Source organism: Cariama cristata, unplaced genomic scaffold (genome assembly GCF_000690535.1).
Source record: "Cariama cristata isolate BGI_N322 unplaced genomic scaffold, ASM69053v1 scaffold6308, whole genome shotgun sequence".
NCBI lineage: Eukaryota > Metazoa > Chordata > Aves > Cariamiformes > Cariamidae > Cariama > Cariama cristata.
The window spans coordinates 8,018-34,164 of record NW_009632728.1 but is presented as its reverse complement, the minus strand read 5'-3'; the positions used below and the strand labels follow the sequence as shown (position 1 = coordinate 34,164).

Here is a 26,147-nt window from a genome sequence, read left to right as displayed (position 1 = left end):
AAATGCTAGGGAACTTGTCTAGAGAAGAAAACAAAGGGAATTCTATAGAAGTCCACATAGTAGGCGGGACTGCCAAATTTACCTCTCATGGAATTGTACAGTCCTGATGAAAATTTCCCACTGAGGTCAGCAGAAGCCTTGTTGCAGACTTCAGCAGGCTTTCCTCTGATACTCTTAAAAGCAGGGCCACTGAAATCAGTGTAATTAAAATATTTGCTTCGTAAGAGAATTGGACTGCATGTGAGTTAAAAGAAAGAAGTGGATCTTTGATATCTAAGAGAGATTTCAATCCCTGTCCCATAGTAGAAGAGTGGGGTTGATCGCTCTGGACATCAGGAAATACAGAAAGAATCCACACTAAACTTCTTGCCCTGCCTGGCTTAGTGTTGGATGCATTTTACAATCCTACATGCTGTGCTATCAAACTAGTTGTCTACTGCAGACTCCTGGCAGGAATTTGTGATGGCAAAGTGCAGATGATGGTGTTTTGGGCACTACCTCACTTTAAATACGAGGGAGATCCCAGGGTGTGCAAAGAGAGGTAAAAAGCTTGAGATTGGGACTGATCTAGGAATTTTGTGTTGCCGTTTTATTATTGTGGCTCTGATCAGCTTACCTCAGTCTACCTAGCTGTATAAAATCTGTGTTCAGATAATGTTTACTTCCCAAGGCTATTGTCAAGACTGATGGGATGGTATTTCTACAGGACTTGGATGTGGACAATTGTATCCAAGTGCTAAAGATTATAATAAATGTAATGTTTTCCAGGCTGCAGTGAGAGAAACAGAAAGTTGTTTGCCTTTCAAGTGAACTGTGGACAGAAAAGGAACTCATTAATGACTTACTAAAGAAGAGAATCAACCTGCCAGGATAGAGCGGCTGCTCTACAATTTTTTTTTTTTTTTTCCAGGGAACTTCTGGAGCAGTTCAAACTGTCTGAGGATCTGCAGTTAAGTAGTTCAAACTGTCTGAGGATCTGCAGTTAAGTATTTCAGCTAGTCAATTGTCCCATCTTAAGTAATTAGATATTTACTGTTGAGTTTCCTTGGTGCTGGCTAAACTCAGCTCGAAGTGTAGGACCTCTGAGCCAGAACCAAGGTGAGACAATGAAACCTTAAAAGTTACTGCACCTGACCAACTGAGCAAATCTTTTTTACAGTGTAAAAAAAATGCTCTTTACCCCACTTTTTACCACTTGCACACAATCTTTTCTGTTCCATTCCTAAATGACGTTGTGGAGAGAAGGACTTCCTTGCATTCTGGCCATCCTTGCTAGCGTAATAGCATTTTGAATCTTGAAGCGTTGCTTGAAAAACTCCAAGTTGCTTCAGGCAGTAATTCAACCCATGGGTGTAGGACAGAAGTGTGGGGAAAAATGCTATAGGAGCTACTGTTGTTTTTCCATCCCCTCTGCATCAGCTCCAGTGAAGTTTGATGCATCAATATATCTGTAACAACACATAATTTTTGTGTGTGTGTAAAAGTTAGACTGAGCTTCCTCACGTGGGACAGGGATGTTAAGATCAGAACTGTTAATATGATCCATGTGATAAACAACAGCCAGGATGAGGTGAGTGAATACCAGAGTCTTACATATTACTCTGGTATTACAGAGTCTTACAGATTCAAGGCTGCAGTAAAGTGCATTTTCTGCAACTTAGACTTCCTTGGCATTATCTTTTATGTATTTCCATGTTTCCGTTCCTAAAACAGGGTAGATGAAAGCAAGCAGTCCTCGAGACTTTCTCTGAAGCAGTTCAATGCAATGCAAGTCCAAAGGGTAGATGGAAAAGGGGCTTTAAAGTTGACTTTGTGCTCCTAAGTCTTGTCACATGAGGATATTGGGCTATTCGCAGTATAAACTGCAGCAGCCAGCTGTCAGTCAACTGAAATGACTGTTTCAACAGCTGGGAATCAGTGGGACATGAACTCTGGCTGTGTTCCCTCTCCCCTAGCCACATCCTGTGCAGTAGTCTGGATTCTGTGGAATCCTCTGCTAATTCAATGCTGATTGGAAGCAATTTTGAATGTACAAGAAATTTGAGCCTGGAAAATATTAAGGAAATATAAACCTTTTCCAGATTGGTTTATTACAAGGACAGAGAAGTGCTAAGTGGGCTATATCAGGGCTAGTAACTGTATACTTGGATCCTCTGTAGCATGAGGAAAACATTTCCAGATGAAGTTTGCCAATTCATCTCATTCCTTGAGACACGAAGTCAAGCAGAACACATGTGCTATGGAGATAACTGCTATAGAAAGCTTTGGAAAACTACAGAAATAATTATACCTAATAATTTATAGCAGTGCTCTCTGATACAGGAGAAGCCTGTGAGCAGCCCCCATGCATAGTTAAGGATCTGTATCCTTTGAAGATGTGAAGCTTAATTATAGTTTCATTACCTTTGACAAACCATAATTTCAGTGATGGGCTGGGTATAAAGGAAAACACTTGTCTTTATTTTACTATTTTGAGCTTTCTCTCCCTTATTTATCCTTCTATACATTTCTTTCTAATGATGATCATTGATTATCTTGTTAATATTTTTTTTTTCTGGGAGAAGTTGACTAACCTTAGCTGTAAATGTGAGGTTGAAAAAGAAGGAAAATGGATGTGAAGATCATATTGCAAAGCTTTCATTTTTATTCTTCATAGGCTCATAATTAAGCCCACTCTAGTTCTCTGTGTGTGTGCAGAGCAGGATTCATAGGTTGTAACAAGGATTCTTTTCTTCATGTCTTTATGTGGAATGGGCTGGAAGGAAGGAATCAAATAACTAGTCTAATGTAAATTGGCATAGCTCCATCGGCTACAAAACAGGCCCAAGTGTATTTTTAGTGCAAGTACAAGCTAAGCTCGCACTGTGGAACAACACTCTATGGGGGAAGTAGAAGAAGGAAAAGACTTTTCTTAGGGCAGTCCCTAGGTGAATGTTTCAAAATGGTAATTACAGTTTAACATAAACTTACTTCATCTCTAAGAATCTATAGAGGTAGGTTTAATTTGTCTCTAACATCTGAGATTTCACTTTGCTGGCTTTTGAAATATTTTCACATTTGAGCCCTTCTCTATTTACTGTTTGTCACTGTAGCTGTGGAGTTGTAGTTAAACTCTTTATTTGCAAAAAAGAATCATTTTCTTCATAAATAGATGACTTGGATTTTAAATCTTGTTGCAAGCAGAACATTTAAGTAAAAGGGATACTTTATGCACTTTTGTATAATTGGTGGAATTAATTTTCTCTTGATCAGATTCTTTTTGACAAAACCAGTTGTGATAAGTTAGGATACTTCTCAGTACAGTGGCACAAAACCTATTTTTCATTGAAAAGTGTAAAATGTCTCTTATGCATGTTGAGTGAAGCTCATCCCCTTTCCTCATCAGAGAAGAATGTCTCAGTGTCAAGAAACGAATGGATTATTGGACCTTTTGTCTTACATGTCTTTCCTGGTGTAAATTTGCCATAAATTGCTCCTTTGCTAATCAAGAGAGCTAGGCTATCTGAACCCTTTGTGAGTGCATGTGTGCACATGTGTATATGTTAATGATTGCCCCTTTCATTTATTTTCAGTCTCTCCGAATTGTCTGCTAAACAGTACTTTTTTATTGACTTTTAAAATCTTGAAATGGGCTAATGTTCCTACCGCAGGAGAAACTGTTGTTTCTACTGGGATGTACTATTCTAAGAAAATGTAGAACAACACTTCTCATTCGTCAAGCCCTCCTGATTTCACAGATATTTCTGCAGTACTGAGGTGCTCTGTGGTGGCACAGTTAGTCCTGTGAACTTTAAAATACAAAAGAAATGGATCATGTGAGGTTTTGCATCCAGTCTATGTACACCTTGCCTCTCCGGTTTCTTTTACATGCTGAGCAAGAAGAATGAGATGAGAACACCACACTGCTTATTATCTGCACAGAAGAGTCAAGTCTGCTGTTATTTGTATCTGTTTGGGCCCCATCTGAGCTTTATTTTCAGTGGTACGGTAGTTTTGCTGGGGTCTCTGCCTTGAGTGGTTTTCGCTTGGTGCAGAATGAGTGGAAATTAACAGATCTATTGTACAAGGAAGGTCAGACTAGCAAATGTGGGGAAACAGAGTGTATTTTAAATATCAAATGTTCTTGCAGTAGTGTAATGCTACCCCCTGTTGGAAATTGGAATATATGGAATATAAACCAGAATACATGGAATTGAAGCCTCTTTGGTGTTGTGTACATTACTTTGTTTCCATTGCACCTGATAGGACTTTAGAAGTGCCAGTCTCTATTAAAAAAAAAAGAAGATGATAGATTTTTTGGCATAAATAGGAAAGATGTTCCCCCTCCCCCCATTAACAGAACTGAATTCAGTTTAAAATAATCTTCACGTTAAAATACAGCTGTAGGCACCAATGCCTGCAATTTTACTGTCTTTCTATAAGAATACAAATATATAACCCATTATAGTTAATGTTGATTTTCATTGTTTATAAACATCTATCTATTCATAAAGGCCTTGCCACTTCTAAAAGAGAAACACATCCTGTCTTTCTGTATGGCTAAAGCTACTGTATGCACTATTATTCAGCTGCATGCTGAATAACAGGACTCGTGAATGGTTAAAGCAATGCTGTGGGTACACTGCTGAACATTCAACAGTCAGGAGAAATGTGTCTTTTAACTCTTGCTTAAGCATTACAGCTGGAGTTTCTGTATGTACCTTAGGAGAGGTGGTTTAACTAACAGAAGACTAACCGAACAAGGCGCTGAAAAAGGGAAAAGGGAATGTAATGTTATGAAAACATCTCGAAAAAGTTGACAACGCTATTTTGAAACAGAAAATCTGCTGAGTGTCTTACACTTAAATTAAATGTTGTTCCTTTTCATAAAATTCCAGAACAGATCTTCTGCTACTGTAAATCATGACAGCTCAACTGAGGAGTTAAGGGAACAATGTAGCTGATTCATAGTACTTGGAAGAACTGGCCATCTTTATTTTGGCCCTAAGAATATATGATATGCCGAACTTTAGATTGTATTGGGCTAACTGCCTTGGACCTTAGAACTCACAGTTGGAGAAAAAGAAGTTATCATTTCTGAGCTGAGTGTATTTGATGGTTTATTTTAATGGCAGTTGTGTAAGGAGTCTTTCATGTCCTGAATGGCAGAATGATTGTTATGAGATACATCTGGTGAAAGACAAGGCAGCAAAGACTTATGTTAATACATTTTATTATGTATCTAGCATCAATTCAAAAGTGTATTTGTTCAGCTCTGAAATCAGGAGATGGTGTGCCCCAGTTGACAAGTTTGATGAATATACCCCATGACATTTGCATATGGTGTTTTTATTTTTCATGAAGAATTGTTTTTAGTTCCTGCCTTCTCTCTCCTGCACCAATTCTGGTCATGTTTATCGAATACATTGAATTAAAATTGGTCTCAGAGGCAATTTGCTATGTCTGGCTTAGCCATTTCTTCTGGTGGTCTGAATTCCTCAGCCTAGACCTGGCTCCTGCTATGAAAGTCCTCCTGTGCCATGAACTGGGAGTGAAATGTGTTCTGATCATGCTGCTGTGTCTTTATGTTGTGACATCTGTCAGGAAGCTTAGATGAGATCACCTGTTTAGCAATATTCATAATCATTAGTGTCCATCTTTTCATTTGAGTTGTTTATACAGATCTACCTAGAGGGTTTGCAACTGCAGTATATCTGTCTGCAGCTTGTGACTGTATCTATCCTCACAAAACCTCCCTGAAATAGTGAAGTGCTTCCACCTGTATAGAAATCAGTGCTTGTGATTTTTACCTGTGGTTAATTAGGACAGGTTTTCAAATTCACAGAAGTATTTAGTAATCTTGTTTGATCTGGAATCATCGTACCAATTTTTTAAAGAACTATAAGAAACTCAAACCTTATGAAATTAGTTTAAAGAATTGTAAGACAAGACCAAAATCTGTGTTTGAGGGAAGTGGCACAGTGTCTTTATTTTATGTTTCTTAAGTTGTTGTGGTTTGGGGCATTTCTCTGTAACCACAAGCTGTCTAGCTGATACTGATGTTAGGGCAGTTTATGATAGTTTGGTGTTGTGTGCCTTCAGACTTTGCTATCTAATTGGAGTGAGTGTTATTGCTTTGGGCCAGCTGTATGTGCTCTTGACTTTGTTTTTTGTCTAGCAACTATGCAAGCTTGACTTGTAGTAGTCCCTGGAGACAGACACAAACATCACTGATGTGTTTACACCAGGTATTTTATATGCATTGGATGGTATTGCATAGCTGTTTCCTCTAAAATTCTGTCTGAATAGTTTTGTACATAACGAGATATGTATGTGATGTTAAAGGATGTTATTTAGGTTGAAAAGTTAAGCCCCTCACTGTTAAGGAATTGACAGATTTACAGTTGCTCATGCCATCTTGATTTTACCAACACATGGGTCCTTCTCATGCAGTGAATGAGGCAGATGTCCCATGGAAAAAATGATATGTGACCATGTAATTGCATTACAGTCCAGTTGTTCAGCACACTCCTAGAGTGACTCTTTGGTATGTAGTAATTCCAGGTCTGTTTTTGAAAAGACAAGAACAAATCATGTGCCATGTTGCTGTGTCAGCTTCCCTGTGCTCATATATTATCAGTAGCAGAGCTTGAAATTTGACCGTTCAGCATTGCAACTGAGACTCCTACTGTCTGAATTTCAACGCTGTTGCTGCTGCCTGGCAGCTGGAGATGGCTTTTATCTCAGAGTGGAGGCTGGGCAGCTGGATCCAGGTACTGGCTTTTGTGGCAGCTGTGGCAGAGGACTCAGCCCAGCTTTTCTTTCTCTCCCTTGAGTGGACAGTTTCAGAGTATGCTAAAGGCAAGACCTATCATTTTCAGCTAATGGTCATATTTTGATGCCAATGGTTGTATTTGGGATTGGGTGACAAATGTCTCATGGCTTTGGGTGTCTGGGAAGCCCACAGCAAGAAGCAGAAGGGCCTCTCTCAACAGAAGCAGGAGTTCCTCTGTGAAAACATGAGAGAGAGAAGATGAGTACACAAATCTGGATTAGAACTAAACAATACTTTTCATTCTTTCTCATCTCTTGTTGTTTAAACAACACCTGTAACTTGTAGATGAGTTGAGCTGTGATTATCCCACAGGTTTTAGGAGGCGTATTTTAATGTGACACAGAGCACTGCTTGCCAATGCCACTGAAATTGCCAGCTTCATGCTTCAGAAAATAGCTGATGTTTAGGCTTGGCTGAGCAAACTGAGATGTTTCTGAACTGACTTCAGCAATCTTTCTGTAAGCCGACAGTTGGCTTGCAACAGATGAAGCTGAGTAATCAGAAGCTTGTGGCTGAAATTGGAGCCCTGCACCTGAAGCATGCCATAGACAGGAGTTTCTGTTTCATTTGGAGTTGTTACGAATGATCATAGAGTTTAATAATTTTGTATCTTTTGTTCAGAACCTGATCAACTGCTAGGCATTGTGAAACAGCCCATCAAAGCAGATGACCTTTAAAGGTTGCTCTGTGTGTCTGTATTTATTGACCTTTCCTGTGGACTTTTTTTTCCCTGTGGCAGCCTAAGCATTCCAGCTTTAAACTTTTCTGGTGATTTGCTCCAAGAATAAGTCATAATCTTTAATCCTCTTGAGGAAACTACCTTAACTGTCAGTTTCATTAGAGACTGGTTTCTTTTTGCTGAAATATCTGTTTTGCAGAACTTTGGACTTGTTCAAGAACTTTTCGTTTTCTAAAAGCAATGGACACTTTTCTATTTTTGTGATGCTGATTTCAAAAATCTTCATTTAGAATTTTTTGCTGAGTCCTTTGCTCCTTTGTGAAGTTGCTGTCAGTTCAAGATGCTATTGTCATGAACTATATAATGTAACTGTAATCTGCTGCCTCCCTCTGCATACAAACTATGTAGAGTAATCGGGGGATTGTGATGAAGGGCCACCAGCTATATACAGCAGGCATGAGAGTGTGTGTTCATTGTTAAGAGAAGTCTGCTTCACAGTTTCTGCTTTTCAGGGACCATCCTCTGGATTCTGGGTCATGATTTTGGTGGTTTTCTCTTGAAAAACTGGATGTTTTGCATGGCCTTGATACTGCACAATAGCTTTAAAATAAAGGAAGGGAGAGAAGAAAAGATAAAGATCATATTCTCTGTGAAAAACAAGCAGCTGACCAATGTTGCAATCCATCCTCTCTGTTTATCACTGCATTTTTGGTATGTGCTGAATAAAAATCTCACAGTGCAAATAGTTGCTTGTATTACTGTTGAATATGAATTCCTCTTTCATCACAAGAAGAGTCTGGGAGCCTCTAATTTATGTTGAGCCTTTCTTTTTCCAGTCTGAGGACCCAGATTGGGGCAAAACATGTGCTTAGATTAAAGCAAATGACACCTAAAAATCATAGAATCATAAAACAGTTTGGGTTGGAAGGGACCTTTAAATGTCATTTTGTCCAACCCCCCTGCTATGAGCAGGGACATCTTCAACTAGATCAGGTTGCTCAGAGCCCCATCCAACCTGACCTTGAATGTTTCCAGGGATGGGGCATCCACAACTTCTCTGGACAACCTGTTCCAGTGTTTCACCACCCTCATAGGAAAAAAATTCTTCCTTATATCTAGTCTGAATCTACCCTCTTTTAGTTTAAAACCATTACCCCTTGCCCTATCACAACAGGCCCTACTAAAAAGTCTCTCCCCATCTTTCTTGTAATCCCCTTTTAAGTACTGGCAGGCTGCTCTAAGGTCTCCCCGGAGCCACCTTTTCTCCATTCTGAACAACCCCAACTCTCTCAGCCTGTCTTCACAGGAGAGGTTCCCTAGCCCTCTGATCATCTTCATGGTCCTCCTCTGGACTCGCTCCAACAGGTCCATGTCTTTCCTGTACTGAGAACTCTTAACTCTTACTAGGTTCAGAATAATGGAGTATAAAAAGCTACCAAACTTAGAAGAGCTGAAAGAAAAGCTTTATTTCTAAAGATACACAAAGGGAATTACGTAAGCTGTGGCTGATGAGGTGTGTCTGAAATGTTGACAGTTATCAGGCAAATGGCATTTCATTCCTCTTGCCAGTGATGATGGAGCCCAGCTCAGCATTACAATCTACAGAAGCTGATCTGCTTTTTCTTGGAAGTGTGGTTTCCTCCTTTTCAGGAGGAAAAATATGAAACAAAAATGTTTTGGTTCTTTGAAAATACATGCTTTATATGCCACAGCTATCTATCAGTTCCTACCCTTAGAGCCAGTAGTGGGAGGGGTTAGTCTTAAGACAGTATTTTCCTTCTCTCTTTTCTGTCCATCTGACTCGCAAGCTTCTGACTCCTTTTTACACCACAGAGATGAGCTTACAAAGCCGTTGTGATGCCTTTTGTCACTATGAATCTGGCAAAACTTCTTCCAAGAACAGGATATTGTGCAGTACGGTATCTTTGCTCCTTGCTGTGGGGCTTATACTGGAAGATCTGGGCTTTGGGGCTGATTTTGTGTCCAAAGACTAACACCCCCATTAGCAGCAGCGAAGCAGGATTGGGTATGTAGTCCACGGAAAATGATTTGAGTATATAAAGAAAGGTGGGCATACTGCTTTTTATATGGGACAGTATTTGTGTCTAGTAATTTTTTTAGATGAGAACTGATCTGTCAAATCATATATTTAATGAAATTCAAAGTGAATGAAACTTTGAATGAAATAAAATGAAACTTGAAAAGGAACAAAACCAAAAAGGTGGAGAGAAAGACAAAGATGTACCAAATATGCACAGAGGAAAAAAGAATCCCATTTTGATTGTAAAAAGGATTATGTACTATGGTGGTTATTTGCACACACAGAAATAAATACGAAGGCTTATGTTCTGTTTAGCTGTTTAGGGCAACAGAGCTAATCCATGAATAATGATCCAGCATATCAAACTAGTGGGTTCTCCTAACATCTATCATTGAACCCTACCCAAGATATTTGGAAGCAGAACATCAAAAATGAATGTCATCTGACAGCAGCCAGATCACTACCAGAGTTAAAATAGCCCTGGACATGTAGTTCATGATGTGTGATATACAAGTGGTACATATCTGTTTACTGTGGGTGTTGTAGTGGTGAGGTTGTTTGAACTAACAACCATGCATCACATGCTTCAGCACTCAGCTCTTGGGTCACAGATAAAAGAATCTACATTAGAAAGATATTTAACTTATATTTATGACCAACTTTATGAGATATGCAAGATTTAGATACTCAGTTTGTTGGTTATTGTCTGAATATCATAGCAGGCATAACAAAAGCATATCACTTGAGTGAGGTCACTTACCCCTTTTCTTCTTTGGAGTAATCATATGGTAGGTTGAGGTATGTATTATATTTTGCATTTGAAAACAATGCATTTACATTTGTACATTATGCCACAATAATTCAACAGGTTTCTTCTACAGACAAAAGCATGTTTTGTCTGAGTTTTGTAGAATAAAAAAAGATAGCTTTTAAGTCTCTGATACTGTTCTTTCTACTGAGTTACCTTAGTGGTAGTCACTGTAAGTTAGTAAGCCACTTACAGAGGGTTGCAGCAGGAGGCCTCAGAGTTGCAGAAATAATAGAATATGATATATTGAAATGGAAATGAAGACAACAATCTTATAGACTGGAAAAATCACTTGATAACAAAAGACTGGTTTCATTTTTGTTATTATCTCAGATTCATTTTATCTAATCACATCTGATTCTTTTAGTTATTTGTTGTCTTTCATCTGTTCCCTATAATTTCAGTGCTATTTATCAGTGGCCCACATCTGATGTAATTTCACACATCTAACTTCTGTTTGCCTTTTTGCATCTTTCTTTGTCAAGTATAATCTAATCTTCTAATAATGACTTTGAAAGTATATTAATCTGTCTAGCCTTTATCAATTTTCTCATCTTACCTAATTTGTACATTTTAATGAAAAACTTTTTAGAATTTATTTTATAAGAATGACTAGGAGTTCCAGGCATGAAATAAGACTCCATTGCTGAACAAACTGTACTTATGTTAACAAAATTATCTCTCTTTAATTTTTAGTTATTTCCATGTCATATATGGTGCGCAGAATAAAAGGCAAATGATGGTTTAAATTCTAACTCACATTCAGAGGTCAGAAAGCCCTGCTGTTTGATTTTAACTTGCATTAAGCAGCACATCACCAAAAAACAGTTTCTGCAATTGAATGTTTTAAGAGTTTGGCATTGCTGACTTTTTAATACTCATTCTTGCAGAACTGCTATACTTGTGCAACACTGAGAGGAGGGAAAAACAACAAAACTGAATTTACAAGTAAATCAAGTAGTTGTAACTTGGATTTACAGGGCGAGCAGAGCTGTTTAGCAAGTAGCGTATGCTATTTTGCAAATAACAGCTTTACTATAAAGTGAGAAGAAAACCAATCATTATAAAAATATTCAGTTTATTCTTTGTTTCTTTGCATTACTGTTGCTTGAAACATCTGTAATGATGAACGAGGACTCCTTTCTGGGAGATTATGTATAAGCAAAGGACCAAAATGCCATTCTTTCTTCAAAGTGCTTTCAATCTCCTTTCAGGTTTTCTGCTTTCTATCCTTTATTTCTATCCATGTTTTTAGCATATTTTAGGATATTCTGATGTGTAATGCATTAATGGAAAGAGAATTAAAAATATTTTTCTGACTTGCTATCTAGTTTCATGTATCAAGCCCATGCCCTGAATGACAGCAAGGCTTTGCAGATTAATGAATCTAGAGGCAAAGCTGAGGAAGATAAAGATTTTTTTTTTTTCCCTTCCCAAACCAGTTTTTGATTGACTTTGTGAACTAAGTAACACACGGTTCTGCCCTGTACCCCACAAGTTACAAAAAAAAATAAACCAACTTTGTTTTTAAATGCAAAAAAGTTGCCAGAAAATTGTGAGATCCTTTCGTATTAGCAAGATTTGATTTTTATGCATTTCAACACTGAAGTCTGCCACTTTCTATTCCATTAGTTAACCTAGTAGGTGCTACCTTCAGAGGCAGCTTTATATCTGCTTTACATCCACAGACATGGCAAAGTCAGGGAAAATATTTTTTGGTATTCTGTATTAGTAAACCCATAATAAGTTACTAGGGTCAGGAGAAGAGCATTTTTCAAATCTTCTATAAATAATAGTGACAAAAAATTCATAGAAATTCTATTGTAATGGAAAAGTATTTTTACCTAAATATACAGAATTCTGTTTGTAATGGACTCCAAAGTCCTCTGTCCTTTATCTGTGCAGATACTTCTGCATATTCCCCAAATGAAAGCAACAACTTCTGTGATGGCATACAGTAACTATAGAAGAAAATTACATCCACTATAGTTAAACTAATAAAATGCTCTTTTTCTGAAATGCTATGGGACTTTTTTTCTCTTTCAGAAATGAAATCTTGGACATGTTTCTGATTTCCTCCCTTTCCCTTCTACTCTAAACAGTTCCTCAAATTCAGTGTCTCATATATTAAAACATATAACTAGCATAAAAGCTCAAGTAAATACTGAAGCTGTGGATTCCATGTTTGCAATAAGATTATGCAGAAACATCTTGTATGTTGTGTGTTATTCCACTGTTGAAAGTTGCTCTGTGTTGCAGATTTCAAAACTGCATTTAAAAAAACCCAAACTTACCCCTCTCTAGTTAGTCCAAGTAAGCTCTTTTAATGTATATTTTATTGGCTGAGACAGAATCAGTGTAATCTTTTCTAATCTTTTTCTGGTTCATTGCAAGGTGCATCAAAACCAAAGAAAGCCTTTCCACTTAACTTCAGCTGAAGTTGGATCTAGTGGCTAGCTCTGACTTTTTTTTGTGCTGGTCACATGTAATGAGATTTTCATCTTAATATGTTTAACTTAAGAGAATGTTTTGCAGTAATTAGTATGACTTGAACTTCTACATGGATGATAAGTAAATAATCTGTTTTGTTTTCTGTTGAGAAATTTTGGGAAGTCAACACAGTGCTTGTGTAGGAGGAAGATATATGTAATGTATATGTGAAGTCCTAAGTGTGTCTGAAAAGCCACCACTTTGTAAGAAAGCATAGGAAACAGAGAGTTACCACAGGTCACAAGTCTGTGTATTTAAGTGAAGAAAATTACTGTCAGGTGTCAATATAAAATGGAATTTTACTGCTTTGGAATTGAGCAGTGTTACTGCTCAGCTCCAATAAGTATACAATGTTTTTCCACTTCAAAGTCCAAAAGACACATTTATTTATCAAAAAGAATGGATCATGATGATGAATTCTACTTCTTACCAAGATCACAGAAATAAAAGGGATCTCTTTAGCAGAGTGGTGGTCAGTAGCACAGACCAAACTGACTTCACTGCCTACCTTGATGTTGCCATACAGGAGCAGCCTTGCTACCACCTGGAGATGGAAGTGCCAGTGTCCTCCAGATCACCTTGAATGACATAGATAGTATAGTTGCGGAGAAACCTGGCCTGCAAGCATGTTTTGGAACACACTTACTCTTAAGAGTAAATGAGCACTGGTACTCTATGCCCAGCTGCTCTGATGTGCCCCAGCTGCCATTGTACTGCCATGGTACAAACAATGTGAAACATGTGAGATGGCAAAAGGCTTTTCTAGAAAGACCCTGATGTCACAAGTGGGATTTGTAGGCAGTCTGAAGTCAATTTATACTCTATGTTGGTTTTATGGAGTTGAGTCAGAAGCACACCCGGCTTCAGTCTGCTTGCAGCACCTACTTTTTGAAGCAAATATAGGCATAATTTACATCCATTAATCCTGTTACTCCAACTTGATTTCATCTTCCTCTGAATATCAAATTTTCTTGCTTTTTGCTGTTAAGTTCAGGACTGCTTCAATAGTGCTAATCTTCACCATGCCTGCTACAGTTGTTGCAAAGCATGCCAAGTCAAGTTAGTTAGCCTTTACTAAGATAAACGAAGGTTTTGCAACTTAGACGTTTTGAACACCTTCAAGTCTGAGCGCCTTTGCCTCTGTTCTGGATTTTAAAACCACTTGTTAAGCTTTTGTGATGAAGTGATTTCTCTGCCATTCTTCCTATATTTTGTGAAGTTTCTTTTTCTTGTAAAGATTTTTCATTCTAAAATTTTCTCTTTTCTTTAGGGAACAGCAATATTACAGTCTGGAGTCTTACCAGCTATACCAGGTAGGAGCCATTTAGTTATTTGCTTTGTTAAAGAATAATGTTTAAGTCTCAAATTGTGATGAGAGAAACAGAAGATTTATGGAAGCAGAACTAAAGACTATATTGAGAGGTATCTTGTTTGTGGTTGGTTTTGCTGCTGCAATTCATGACTGACAATTATGAGATACATCGTGATCTGTAGTATCTTTGGTTGAAAAGATTGATGTATTTGTTTTTCCCTTCCTTTTGTAATCTAAAGAGGTTCAAAGCTGTCAGTTTCTATATGAAGTTGTTTAGTGCTTTTTCTACTTACATAGTGGAACAATGTCAAGAAGGTGTTCTTTTTAGGCTATATTAACACCAAGGGGAAACTTGATTTATATGTTCAGTGTGTATACCCAGTTTTCTAAATAACACAAAACCACAGGAATGGATCCCTACCAGAAGCAACATGGAGATGCTGCTCTCATGTCAGAGGAACTACTGATCGACCAACAAAATCAGTAAAGGGAGGAAGCTGAGTATCTGACCTGGAAAGATTATTTAGGCAAAAGTAACACGCTGGCTATCTTTGTATTGTAAATCTGCCTATCTGTAGAATGTGTTGGTCATCTGGAGTTCTATGTCTAATGTGGCCAGTCTGGTCTGGCACCTTTTGTATCATCATTTTACTTCAAAGATAACATTTCATAAGCATCTGTGCAAAGAAGTTGTTTAGTATCCTAAAATGTCTTTATATTCCTTAAATTGTTTACCTGATAATTCAGCAGATCCATTAAATTTCTCAAGTTGCCTGCTTCCAGTCGACATAGAACAGCTCTTTGTGCTTGGGTTTCTTTATTACTTTTTAAAACCTTGGCAAATATGTAAAGGAGTATAGCTGTTTGATACTTGTATGAACAAATCCAGTAAGATACCTAGGATCAGGAGGTGTCTCTGGAGAAGGTTATAAGTAACTCTATTCCTTTGTCTGTCTTAGCAGGGGAAAATTCAGAAGCATTTAGCAGATCTTGTTCCTAGTTATTCCACTCAAGTCAGTGGAATTACTCTTGATTTATAGAGGTGTAAGTAGAAGCACACACTGGATCATTAACTAATTTTATCTTTCCTTCTGATACTCAGGTTTCTAGTCCTCTAATCAACTCAAGAAAACCAGAGCACTTATGATTAAAGTGTGTGAAAATAAAGGGGAACTTGGGTCTATAAATGTGTGTGGTGGGCACAATATTATTTCTGCATTAATTTCAGTGGCAAATTAATTGTGGATGCAAACAGTATCTGACAAAAACTTAATCTCAGACTATTCATGCAGATCAAGGAGTTAGTGGTTTTGATGAAACCTATCATTAAGCAAATTGGAAATGTAGAAATAAAGGACAGATTTTTTTAGACCAACAGAAAGGGAAGATACAAGACTGAAGAAATTTGAGTGGGTGGATTTTCATGTCTGGTACACTGGGAAAATATTGTTTAAGAAAAGAACTGAATACTTGTTGGAATAAGTATAAATGCTTTAGGCAAATGCAGCATCTAAAGCCAGTGACTAAAGTTTTTAGCTATCTTTGTGGGTTTTCAGCTCTCAAATGCTCTTGTACACCTGTAGAACTTTATTCTTTAATACTACACTATTTTTCAGAATACAAAAGAAACCCCTGTTTTCTCTGTCTCGTCGTATTTTTATTATCCTCAGATATTACATTTTAAAATATTGTCTTTTATATATGTGAACATTTCCGGTATAATTGAACTTGGCATTGCAAAGCTGTTGAAATAATACTGTAGCCTTTGAGTGTTTTGCTTCCACCACCTTTAATCCAAGCCATTAACTGAAGGTCCCTGGGTGCTGAGCAGTCATTCAAACAGTTCTGTTGGACTAAAGGAACAGCATTAGAACTTTTTTATGTTTCTATATTATGATCTTTTAATCCATTGTTGAGGGCAACATAAGGGCACACTTAGTTTGAAGTAACTTATTTCAAAACCTGTCGTGTGCATGTACATGGCAAGATATCTCTACTAACATGAATGATTGTGCAATGACCCAGTACACAGTTATAATGTTTGCTAGTGTAGCAGTCCACTTAGTCATAAACACATTTCCTTTCCATCACAGATGGGACTGTATTGTATTTTCACCAAATACACTGTATGAATGCAAATCCACTTCTTCCAGTGCTACAGGTGACCACATGTTCTGTACAATATTTTTGATCTTGAATGCTTCAGTTCTGTAGCAAGAAGTGGAGTTACAGAGCCAGGATCAATTGTTTAAATATTTTTCAGTTTATTGGTAGTGAATGTGCGTGGTGGTATTCTCTTTCTACTGTTAGTTATATATGCGGAGCAATAGACTCAACAACTTCAGAGAAATGTGTCTGATTCTAATGGCAAGCTGAAAACACAATTCCGATTTGTGTTACTAGATGCAAAAAAACAAGTTAGAGTGAATCATTTAATTCTGGTTTAAATAATTTGGTTGCCTTTGTTATAAATAACTTCATAAAGATTGATTAGAAAGAGAGACTGAATTAGATTGCGTGCGTTTGTAGGAGGAAAGTGTTCCCATTGTTATTATAGTTTTGTACTACAGATTAAAGTAAGGGATTCTTTGGAGTTGTATGATGTGGGAATGCCTGCTCTTAAGTATAATAGACTACATTTATGGTTATTATGGGCCTTTAAATACCATGACAGGACAGAGGTATAATAGACTACATTTATGGTTATTATGCCTTTAAATACCATGACAAGACAGAGGTTCAAAAATGTGATTCAGATTTCCTGATTTCTGAGACTGCTGAATTCTGGAGCCACCTAGGTTTAGTACATTTAGTTTAAGAAGTTCTCATGGGACAGAGACTATACAGAGTTTCACATGAATGCTTTAGAAATTCTGTAGCATGATCTAGTGGATGCAATTTCAGAGATATGTATGTAGGTCCTTTTCTCAGGAGCTGCTTATGTGTTTTGAATTAAGGGATCATAAATGAGATGCACATTCAGTGTTGAGAGGTGAAACCAAAAGACAGTACATTCCTTCACAGAATGCTGAGCTGATGAGCTTGTCATTATCTTGATTATCTTTTTGGTACTATAAATCAAAGTACTGTAGGAAAAACAGGGCTGAAGGGGTTGTCTAGCTGCAGCCTCTGCCCTGAGGTTACGGTGTACTTCTGTGTGTATGTCTGGCAGGCGTTTGTTTAGCATGTTCTGCAATGGGAATCCTTAATCCACCTTAAATCATCCAAAGTTCCTTGCTATTCTTACATTTAGCATGTATTTCCTAACAGTTGTGGTGTTTCTCACTATGATTTAGGCTTGTTATTTGAATCTTGTTCTTCTTTCTAGTTCATCACAACAGCTTATATAGGAATCCCGGCTCTTACTTATAATGTCTTTATGCTCTCCTTCAAAATATTTGGATTTTCTCAGTTGAGTAGAACTCCATCACAGCTCTACTGTTCTACGAATGATGTTTAAACCATGAAGTTGTTTTGTGGGAGGGAAAAATGCCACTATTTCTGTCCTTGGTTGCCAGCCCTTCCAAGTGAACTGAGCGGTCTGAATCCCAAGACTCCTATTTAAAGAAGCTAAGTTGAGAGCTGGAATGGATTTGCAGAAGTGCTTAGGGACCCTTTGCAATCCCTGGAGAAGGCATTTCAGGCAGGCTGTATGAAACATATTTCAGTCCCTTCCCATTAGCTACAGGGAAGCTGATTCCCTAGGCATTCCCAGGAGCGAAACCCAACCTTGGGCATTTCAACATTCCAATTAAACTTCTATAGTGGGAGGTCTGATCTCCCTGTACTTCTGTGTCGCAGGCTTTGTCATTACAAAAATCAACAGTTGAATGGGAAAAGAATTTAACAAATATCCTCCCATGGAAGCAGCATACTTTAATATTGTTAAGTTTCATGGCTCTTAAATTCTCTTTTCTTTTTTTTTTTTTTTTTTGTTTGTGCAGTTCCATTTTTTCCATATTCCACAGGAGCAAATTCATCAACATTGCAACAGACACTATCTGACAGCCTCTTTGCATGAAATACCAAACTGACACAATGCTTGATGGGAAGTGTTCTGAGAGGATGAATTAAGGAATAAACATAAAACAATGCTGTGGATTGGAATTCAGCTGAAATGTCATTGAACATTGTATCTATATTAAATTGTTCTTAGGTAGATAGGGAGTCAAGGTAGGGAGATAAAAAGAAAAAATAAAATTAAGTATCTAACAGGTGATGGGTGCTGAAAATTAACTCAGCTGTCTGACAGCTTAGATTTTTTGATCGAAAAATAGGCTTTCTTTCATGCATTTTTACAATTTTTATTGCAAACCTATGCAGCCTCATTCTTCTAATCCAAGCTTAGGAGTAAGCTTTCAAGGAATTAATTGAGAGCAGTGAGAAAGAAGAATCTAGGCCATACCGTGTTGGTTGTTGCTTAAGTTGAAAATAATTTATAATTCACAATTTTTTTTTCAGGGAATGTGTTGTCAGCTCTTCAGATGTAGGGAGACAAAGTACACTATGATACTTCTTTTGAGCCAGTAAAGGACTGTGTGCTGAACGGTGTCCACCATAAATGTCATACCTCATTGGGCTAAGCACTGTTATAGAAAACCATTATTATAATGAGAAACTGATTAATAAGCCCCTGCCATAATATGACGTGCTCGCTCTTGATTGTACTTTATTTTATAAGTGCACTCAAAATAATTCTGTTGGGGAATAAAAATAGGAGCTCAGAACAAGTAAGCTGATTAAAATGTGTATTGCATTTACAAGCTAAACCTCGGCCTTCTGAATTACTAGGAGCCTGACAGGAGAGGGAAAAAAAGTCACTACAGTGAAACCATACACTAGTGAATGATCCAAATGCTGCTGCTTCATCCTCTGGCCTGAGTAGATCCAGCAGATTCCTGTTCCTTGTTTTGGGGGTGACAGAAGGTGCTAAGTCCATGCCACAGTGAGCCTCTCATCCTGTCTTCTGTATTCCTGATGTTCTTCCCCATGTCTTCTCTGACACTGAAATCTAGGGAAATTACATATCTCAGCCTTATAGAACACAAAGGTGAGGAACCTTATTTGCAAACATAATGATTAATTCAGCAGTTTGGGGTTTTTTTTTTTCCTATTACGGAAAAAGATTATGTGACCTTCATTCTTGGGCAATGTAGATCCTGAGCTTTAGATGCATCAAGATTTCTGGAGTTAAATGTATGTAAAGCATCTTTGAAGTTATATTTTTCAAAAAAAATTACACTGAGTTTCCTGGTACAAGAAAATGGTAATGATTCTAGCTTAACACTTTTGCATTTTTAAGGCTGGGAGGCTGGGCTGGAGTGGCCCTACGGCATGGGAACATGACTAATAGCTGGAGGTAGTTAGATCCTCTGTGATTCTTTTGGACACACTAAACAGGCATTTTTGTGGAGCAATATTTGAACAGTCAGTGTGCTTGAATGCATTTCTAATTTTGAGTGCTTCTACTACTTCTGAAGTTGACTGTTAGAGAGACAGGAGGCATTTCTGAATATGGTGAAATCTGTAGAGCAAGTAAGCATTTTTAAGCATCCCTTTCAGCTTTTATGTATTGCAGATAATGCCATTTGTATAGGAGAAAATATATGAAATCACTTTGAAAATAGAAGAGTAACAAACTTAGGGAAGTTTTATAGGGCAATTATACAGCACTGGGAAGTCTTATTACATTTACGTGAAAAAACCTCCTGGTGTACTTGAGTTATTTCTCCTGTCAATCAGTACCTCTAGCCTTGGATGCTCTTTTAAGCAAGGTATCTGTTTCCAAGGAGGAGATGGAAATGTTGCTTGGCTGAGTGGATCAAAGTACTTCATAATAAAGGTAGTTTTAATTCAACAAGAAGCAAGATTTTGTCATAGAGCATAGTGTTTTCTTCTGTCCTGACTCCTTGTCAGCAAATTTAATAGCCTGGACCTACAGAGTTTGTGACCTACTTGGTGAAGGCAAAGTAGAGGCTGGGCAGTAAGAAGTTATCACTTGGTAAATGCAGTGTAGTGTTGCATGTGTCTACTCACTGGCCATGTAATGATAGGGACAGGATTTAAAACTGTAAACTGTCTGGGCTCAGTTCATAGCATGTATTTCATCTTCCCTCTCATTTGTTAATTTTTTTTCATGGCTCTTGTAGCACGTGTGCTGTAAACTGTGCTTATTTTTGAAGAGTGGGCATAAAAAAATGACTATGAATTTAGAAAAATGTTTCAAATAGTGGCTGTCTTCACTGAGCTACATCAGACATTTTGAGTCTAATCATATGTAGGAATGCAAAATATTCTGCAGATTATTTTCATTTTGTTACATTTTTTGATAACTTCTTCCTCTTACACATTGAGGAAAATAGAACAGAAATAGCTGTCTTGATGAGCTACTTGGTTTTAACAAAGACTTGAGTGAGTCAGCCACACAGAACTGGATGGCAGGGGAAACTGGAAAAATTACTCTTAACAATCCCTTGTAAGAGGAAAAGTATGGTGGAAGGGAGTGTCTGTCTCCTGCTGGATGCTTTATGTTCAGAAATTTATCTTGCTAACTTCTTTTTTCCATTCCTGCAAGTGTTATCCTAGGATTCATAAATGAGAAACAAACCAGTTTATATGGTAGCTGTAAAGAAGAAGGAAGAAAATATCTAGGTCGATCTCTGTTGACATGTGTTTATACGACACAGTTCAAAGCTTCAAAAAAATTCCATGGGAGATTTGACTATGTAAATATTTGTTAGTTGCCAGATTTGAAAATGAGGAAAATGTAACAGGTCAAATCCTGAAGAATTAACATAGTTCTTTTAAGTGAGCTCCAAATGGGAAAACTTCAACTTGACCATAAATGGTTTGGAATATCTTACTGTTTTAAATCTCCTTTTCTGTCCTGTGTGCTGCTTTCCACAAATCCTAAAAATGTTACTTAAAAATCCACATTTCCACTGGAATGATTTTTACTGAATTACATTAAGTTTTTGAGGGAGGGAAAAAACCCCCAAACCTACACTAGTTTTGTGATGAAGCTGCAATTAGCATAAAGCTGTAGTCTTTCTTCAAAGTAAGCTAAGGCTTTCAGCTGCATAAAGCATATTCTGATATTCTTTATAATGCAGAGACAGGATGGTCTAAGGTGAGAAAAAGGAAAATCAGTTACAGTGAAAATATAAGTAAATCAACTAGTCCAGGGCTGTCCTATTTTTGCATTTTTTTTATCAGCAGTCTTGTTAGAAACAAAATTTCAAATATTTTTAGCAGTTAAGTCCTCACCAGAGTATGTAAAGGTTTTACAATCTGATCTCATTTGTTAAAATACAAAATACAAAATCAGTTTCTCAAAATCTTTCTCAGTATGGTATGCTTGAAAATTGTTTTTGTAGCCTTAGCTTACACAAAGACTACAAAACTAAAGGTTTTAGTTCAGATGTGCACTTCTGAAATACGTGTTTATTATTTTTTTAATCCATTGCCCACATTAAGTGAAATAATCTGTGGTTTTGATTTAGATTTATTTTATAAAAGTGTAGGAGTAATTTTGTAAGCTTGGAAATTATTAGATTTAGAAAAAAAATAGTATGATTGTATACTTTATACAGGGGAAAAAATTAAGAAATTGCCATTTTCTTTCGGTTCCTAGGTCATGCAGTTTTCTTAGGTATTTGAGACTGCTATTTATCTTCTAGAATTTCTTCATGTTGCATAAGAATTATGGTAATTTTTGGATGCTATTTTAAAAACAATTTGCAGAGGTGTCTTACCTGCTGAGAGACTATTCATCAGTTTAGAAGAGGGTGTTAATTTTATACCTGATCCCCAACACCCAGCAGCACATGGCACAGCTGCCCTGTCACCGGTGGCAGGGTTACTCATAAGCACAGCCTCCTACCTTATTTCTGTTAAGTACCATTTACTTGCACAAGAAGTTCCCCTCTAAATTATTCATGTGAGGAATTAAATGCCACTCATCTTGATTAAGGTGCGCACAGTGACAACAGTAAAGACAAGACATTCATGGCTGGATAGGGATAATGCTAACCAAACAGGTAGGTATAATGCTGATTATTTTGCTGGTTAAATAAAGAAGAGGTGTGTGTATGTAGAGAAACCACACCACATGCATGCCACTTTGTAGGTTTCTGAGTTGCTAGCTCTTGCTTCCTCGAACTTCCATATCTAATACTGTATCTGGGACAGCTTTTTTTTTTTCCTGCTGATCCGAATAGGGCTGGGGAAAGGAGACTGACTGTGGCATCTGACATGGCCTCGGTAAAGCTTTCCTGGCTGTAACACTTGGAATGGTATTTCACAAGAACCAGCTATGACCTGGATTCAAACCCCATGGAAGCTAGATCCTTTGCCTACCCTTCACCCTGTCTCAGTTTATGCATATCTAAAACTGGATGGTGGACTACTGAAGTGTGACACAGTTCTTCCCATTAACTTTAATAGGTTTTGGATCCAGTCTGATGAGGTTTTAATGAACACTTTAAACTTTGTGGTTGCCAAAAATAGATTATGGATTGCAAAAGCAACTCCCCCCTCAGTTTTCATTGCCATTTACTTGTCAGTTCAAGACGACTATCTCTGTGAGTAAGGTAGTGCTCACCACAAAGAGGGAGGTCAGAAGGCATCCTTTCTTTCTAAAGAAAGAAAACAGAAAAATGAGATTATAATGTCACAATCTCAGGATAAAGAATTCAGCAAAACCTGGGAATATTGCTTAAATGAAGAACAATGACTTGAAATTCTTACTGAAATTTTTCTTGATGTTTCAGAAACATCTACTAAAAATGCTGATGCACAGCAGATACCTAATAACAGCAACAGGTATTTAGATTTAATGTGAATATCTCTTTTTGAAAACAGGTGGTGCTTCTGTCATGACAGCTTCTGGGTCTTTGAAAGTGCATAGAGGGCACAGTCTCCAAGCTGGTAAGTTTAAGTGGTTATGAGGTATGTGTGTACATGTAAATTTAAACTAATTTAAACTTAGATTATTTTAAACTTCAGAAAATGTTAAAGGTAATTTATGACTTGATTCCCTATTGTAAGACTTACGTATTTCTTTGGGTTTTTTGCTTTGCAGGGTTTTTGTTAGAAAGGCATTGACAGATGGGATAACTTTAGAAGAGGCAGTGACGGATGAGATAAGTGTCGGAGCATAGGCAGTAATCTTATTCGCAGCACTAAAATGCTGCCAGCACTTTAACAAAGGACACCCATAAAAAAACCCCCTCACCTCAGGCCATGAGAAATCCTGTACCCTAACAATGATGTGGTGGGGAAAAAAAAAAACCACCACATTTAAAGATACTTCTTCATGATAATGGAGAAAAAAACACTATCAGATAAAATTATGAGTGTTTGTCATCCCAAAACTAATCCCAATATGTTCATTCTATGGACATAGCATTTTTGCTTGTCTTGTTTTAACTGGAGTGGAATCTGAGATCATGAGGGAACCTGGGCATCTTTTTTCATCTTAGTGCTCTGGAAGGACCGATGATGTTGTGCAACCTGGCTTCTTGCAAAGAAGATGATTTGCACTTGGAAAGCAAAGTTATCTTTGGAAGGGCTAGTTTAAGCATTTTCTACAGAGCTTTGTCAGAAATCAAGAAGTTATCCATCATGCTGGAGGTGGAATTTTAACAAGAGTCTTCCAGATGCTCCCGAGATCACCCACGCACTTCTCCCTGATTCATGCATTCAAGACAGCTTTGCTCCCACATCGATGTACAGCGAAACACAGTGTTGACTTAAGTGGCCTTCAGTGTGAATACTTGTAAAAATGTCCTAACATTATTTCCTTGGTGTTACATTCATAATAAAATGCTGTCATCACCACTACAGAAAAGTCAACACTAGCCACTGTTTATACTTTCTGAGATTATTCAGTATGATTATTCTGATTAGAAGGTTACAAGTCAAAAACAGAAAATCATATGCTTTATTTACATTGTGGAAATTCCTAAATCCAAAGCCATTGACGGTGTTCCAATATTCTAGGTCCTAAAGGTGGTTATGAGATGCTAACACTTCCTGTAGAACCTGGAACTCCTACTAGCCCTGAGGAACCTGGTGAGTACAGATCTTTGCAGCCAATTGCATCAGAGCACACTAACAACTCCTGTTTCTTTTTCCTTTTCCTTTTTTCTTGTGATTTCTTCTAAATGTTTATTTTTGAAGTGTTACCCTTTGAACATGTCAGCTTTACCTGTGTGCTTACACACGCACACACACATTTATCTTGGGGCTGTGTTTATGGTGTTGGTTTTCTTTCTGTGTTGTTTATCGCATGTTTCTGAGAATGGTGCCTACATAGGGTAGAAAATATGAATAACTAACACTTGATGAAAGAAAGGCTAAAACACCAGTTTCAAATACAATTTTCTTCTTCCCTCCCCAATTTTACTATCTTCTCCTTTCTTTTCCCCTCATTTCAATGCCACTGCATTTTCTGTTTTATTCTTCTCCTGGTACTTGCTTAACTATCTTTTTTCCTTCCTAATTTTCCCCCCTTTCTCGTCAAGCAATCATGATATTGTACCAATTCTTTCAGAATGTTATAGCCATGCATTTTGGTCTGTTTTTTTCTCAAATTCTTCCATAATGATCTCAAATGCTGGTCTTAAGTCCTGTCGTAAGCATCTTCTACCTCTGTCCACCCAGAATGGACTGCTGAAAGCGTTGTCTTTGTCCATGGCTCTCTGTGCATGCCTTGATTTCTGAGTAGGAGCTTTTGACTGTATTGTGCTTTTCAAATAAACCTTTCTCTTCAAAGAAATATAGCCAGTTTTTAGTGTCTAATGAGTTAGCTTTTTTTGTTATTTAAAGGAAAAATGAAAAGCCAAGTATTTCTACGTTTACAAAGAAAGCACAGTTTCTATTAAGATAGCACTGACTAAACAACAGAAGACTTTCCCCTTCCTTCCATTCCAGTTTGCCCCTTTGTTCTTGATTTGTTTTTTATCTTTAAGAAGAATATTTGACTGTTGCCAGGGGTTTCTTTGTTCTGTGTGTTTCTTTTGCTTTTCTTGCACAAAGCCCTACCAATTAATATATTATTCTCCATGTGTGTTTTTTTAGTTCTCAGGGAAATCACTTGGCTTGTCTGCATCAGGTTTATTCAGCTTCCTGAAACCTTTGAACTATTTAGCTCTATAGAGAAGTTTGCTAGTTTTCACGCTAGCTAGCTTTGAGGACACTTCACTTAAACTCCTGCTACATCACTTTAACAGCATATAGAAAGACTTCAAAAATTATCTTTTCCTTCATGACTGTTCATGACTCTGTGTCAGTCCTTAAGATTGTCATTCGCTTCCAACTTTAACTATTTGGGATGCAGGTTTTCAATGCTATGGTTCTGCTGAATTCCTTTTGGCACAGTCAGGCCAAATTCCTTTGAAATACTTCAGACAGAACAACTGAGAGTAATTTCTGAGAATTATGTTTGATGAAGATGTAGAAATTTCTTCTGTTTGGTGTGTGTGTTTTTTTTTTTTTTTTCATTTTGTTCCTAACACCTGGCTTTGGAACAACAACTTGAAGTCTGACCATCAGAAAAATGTTTGGTTACTTTGTGGATATTGCTATCTTTTCTTTATGAAAATCTGTCAGAAAATTCACGAACTTTCCAGGCTTTTAAAATTTTGGACTGCATAGTAGACTCCTTCAATTGAAATAGCTTAAGACTGGAGAGATTGTATTATCCTGGAACCTGTTGCTGCCTCTGACAACTCTTACTGCTGCCCAACCTTGTATGAGCTGTCTGCTATTCATAATCCAGTCCAAGAGGAAGAAACAGTTCCCCTTAATGGTTATTCACAGCTGCTGTTGGTTGGGTATAAGAAGTCATTCTCTCCCATGCTCTAAAAAGCCTTGATCACCTACTGCCTCTCCATTCACATCTCAGCAGTGTCTGAATGGGCAGAAAAGAAAAGCAGTGATTTGAACAAATGAAGTTTTGATATGAGTTTTATGTGGGGACAAGGAAGGACTTAATGGGAG

At 37.4% G+C, this 26,147-nt stretch overlaps 1 protein-coding gene across 1 annotated transcript in view; it reads left to right on the top strand.

Moving 5' to 3' along the window:
- LOC104166514 (protein Dok-7-like) overlaps window positions 1-26,147 on the top strand; it is a gene marked incomplete at its 5' end in the record, with an annotated part of 48,915 nt that overhangs the window by 19,645 nt on the left and 3,123 nt on the right. Inside the window, 3 exons of the mRNA XM_009706468.1 lie at window positions 14,103-14,145; window positions 23,007-23,072; window positions 24,147-24,218. Coding sequence (XP_009704770.1) covers window positions 14,103-14,145; window positions 23,007-23,072; window positions 24,147-24,218 — 181 coding nt within the window. The remainder of the gene's footprint in view (window positions 1-14,102; window positions 14,146-23,006; window positions 23,073-24,146; window positions 24,219-26,147) is intronic.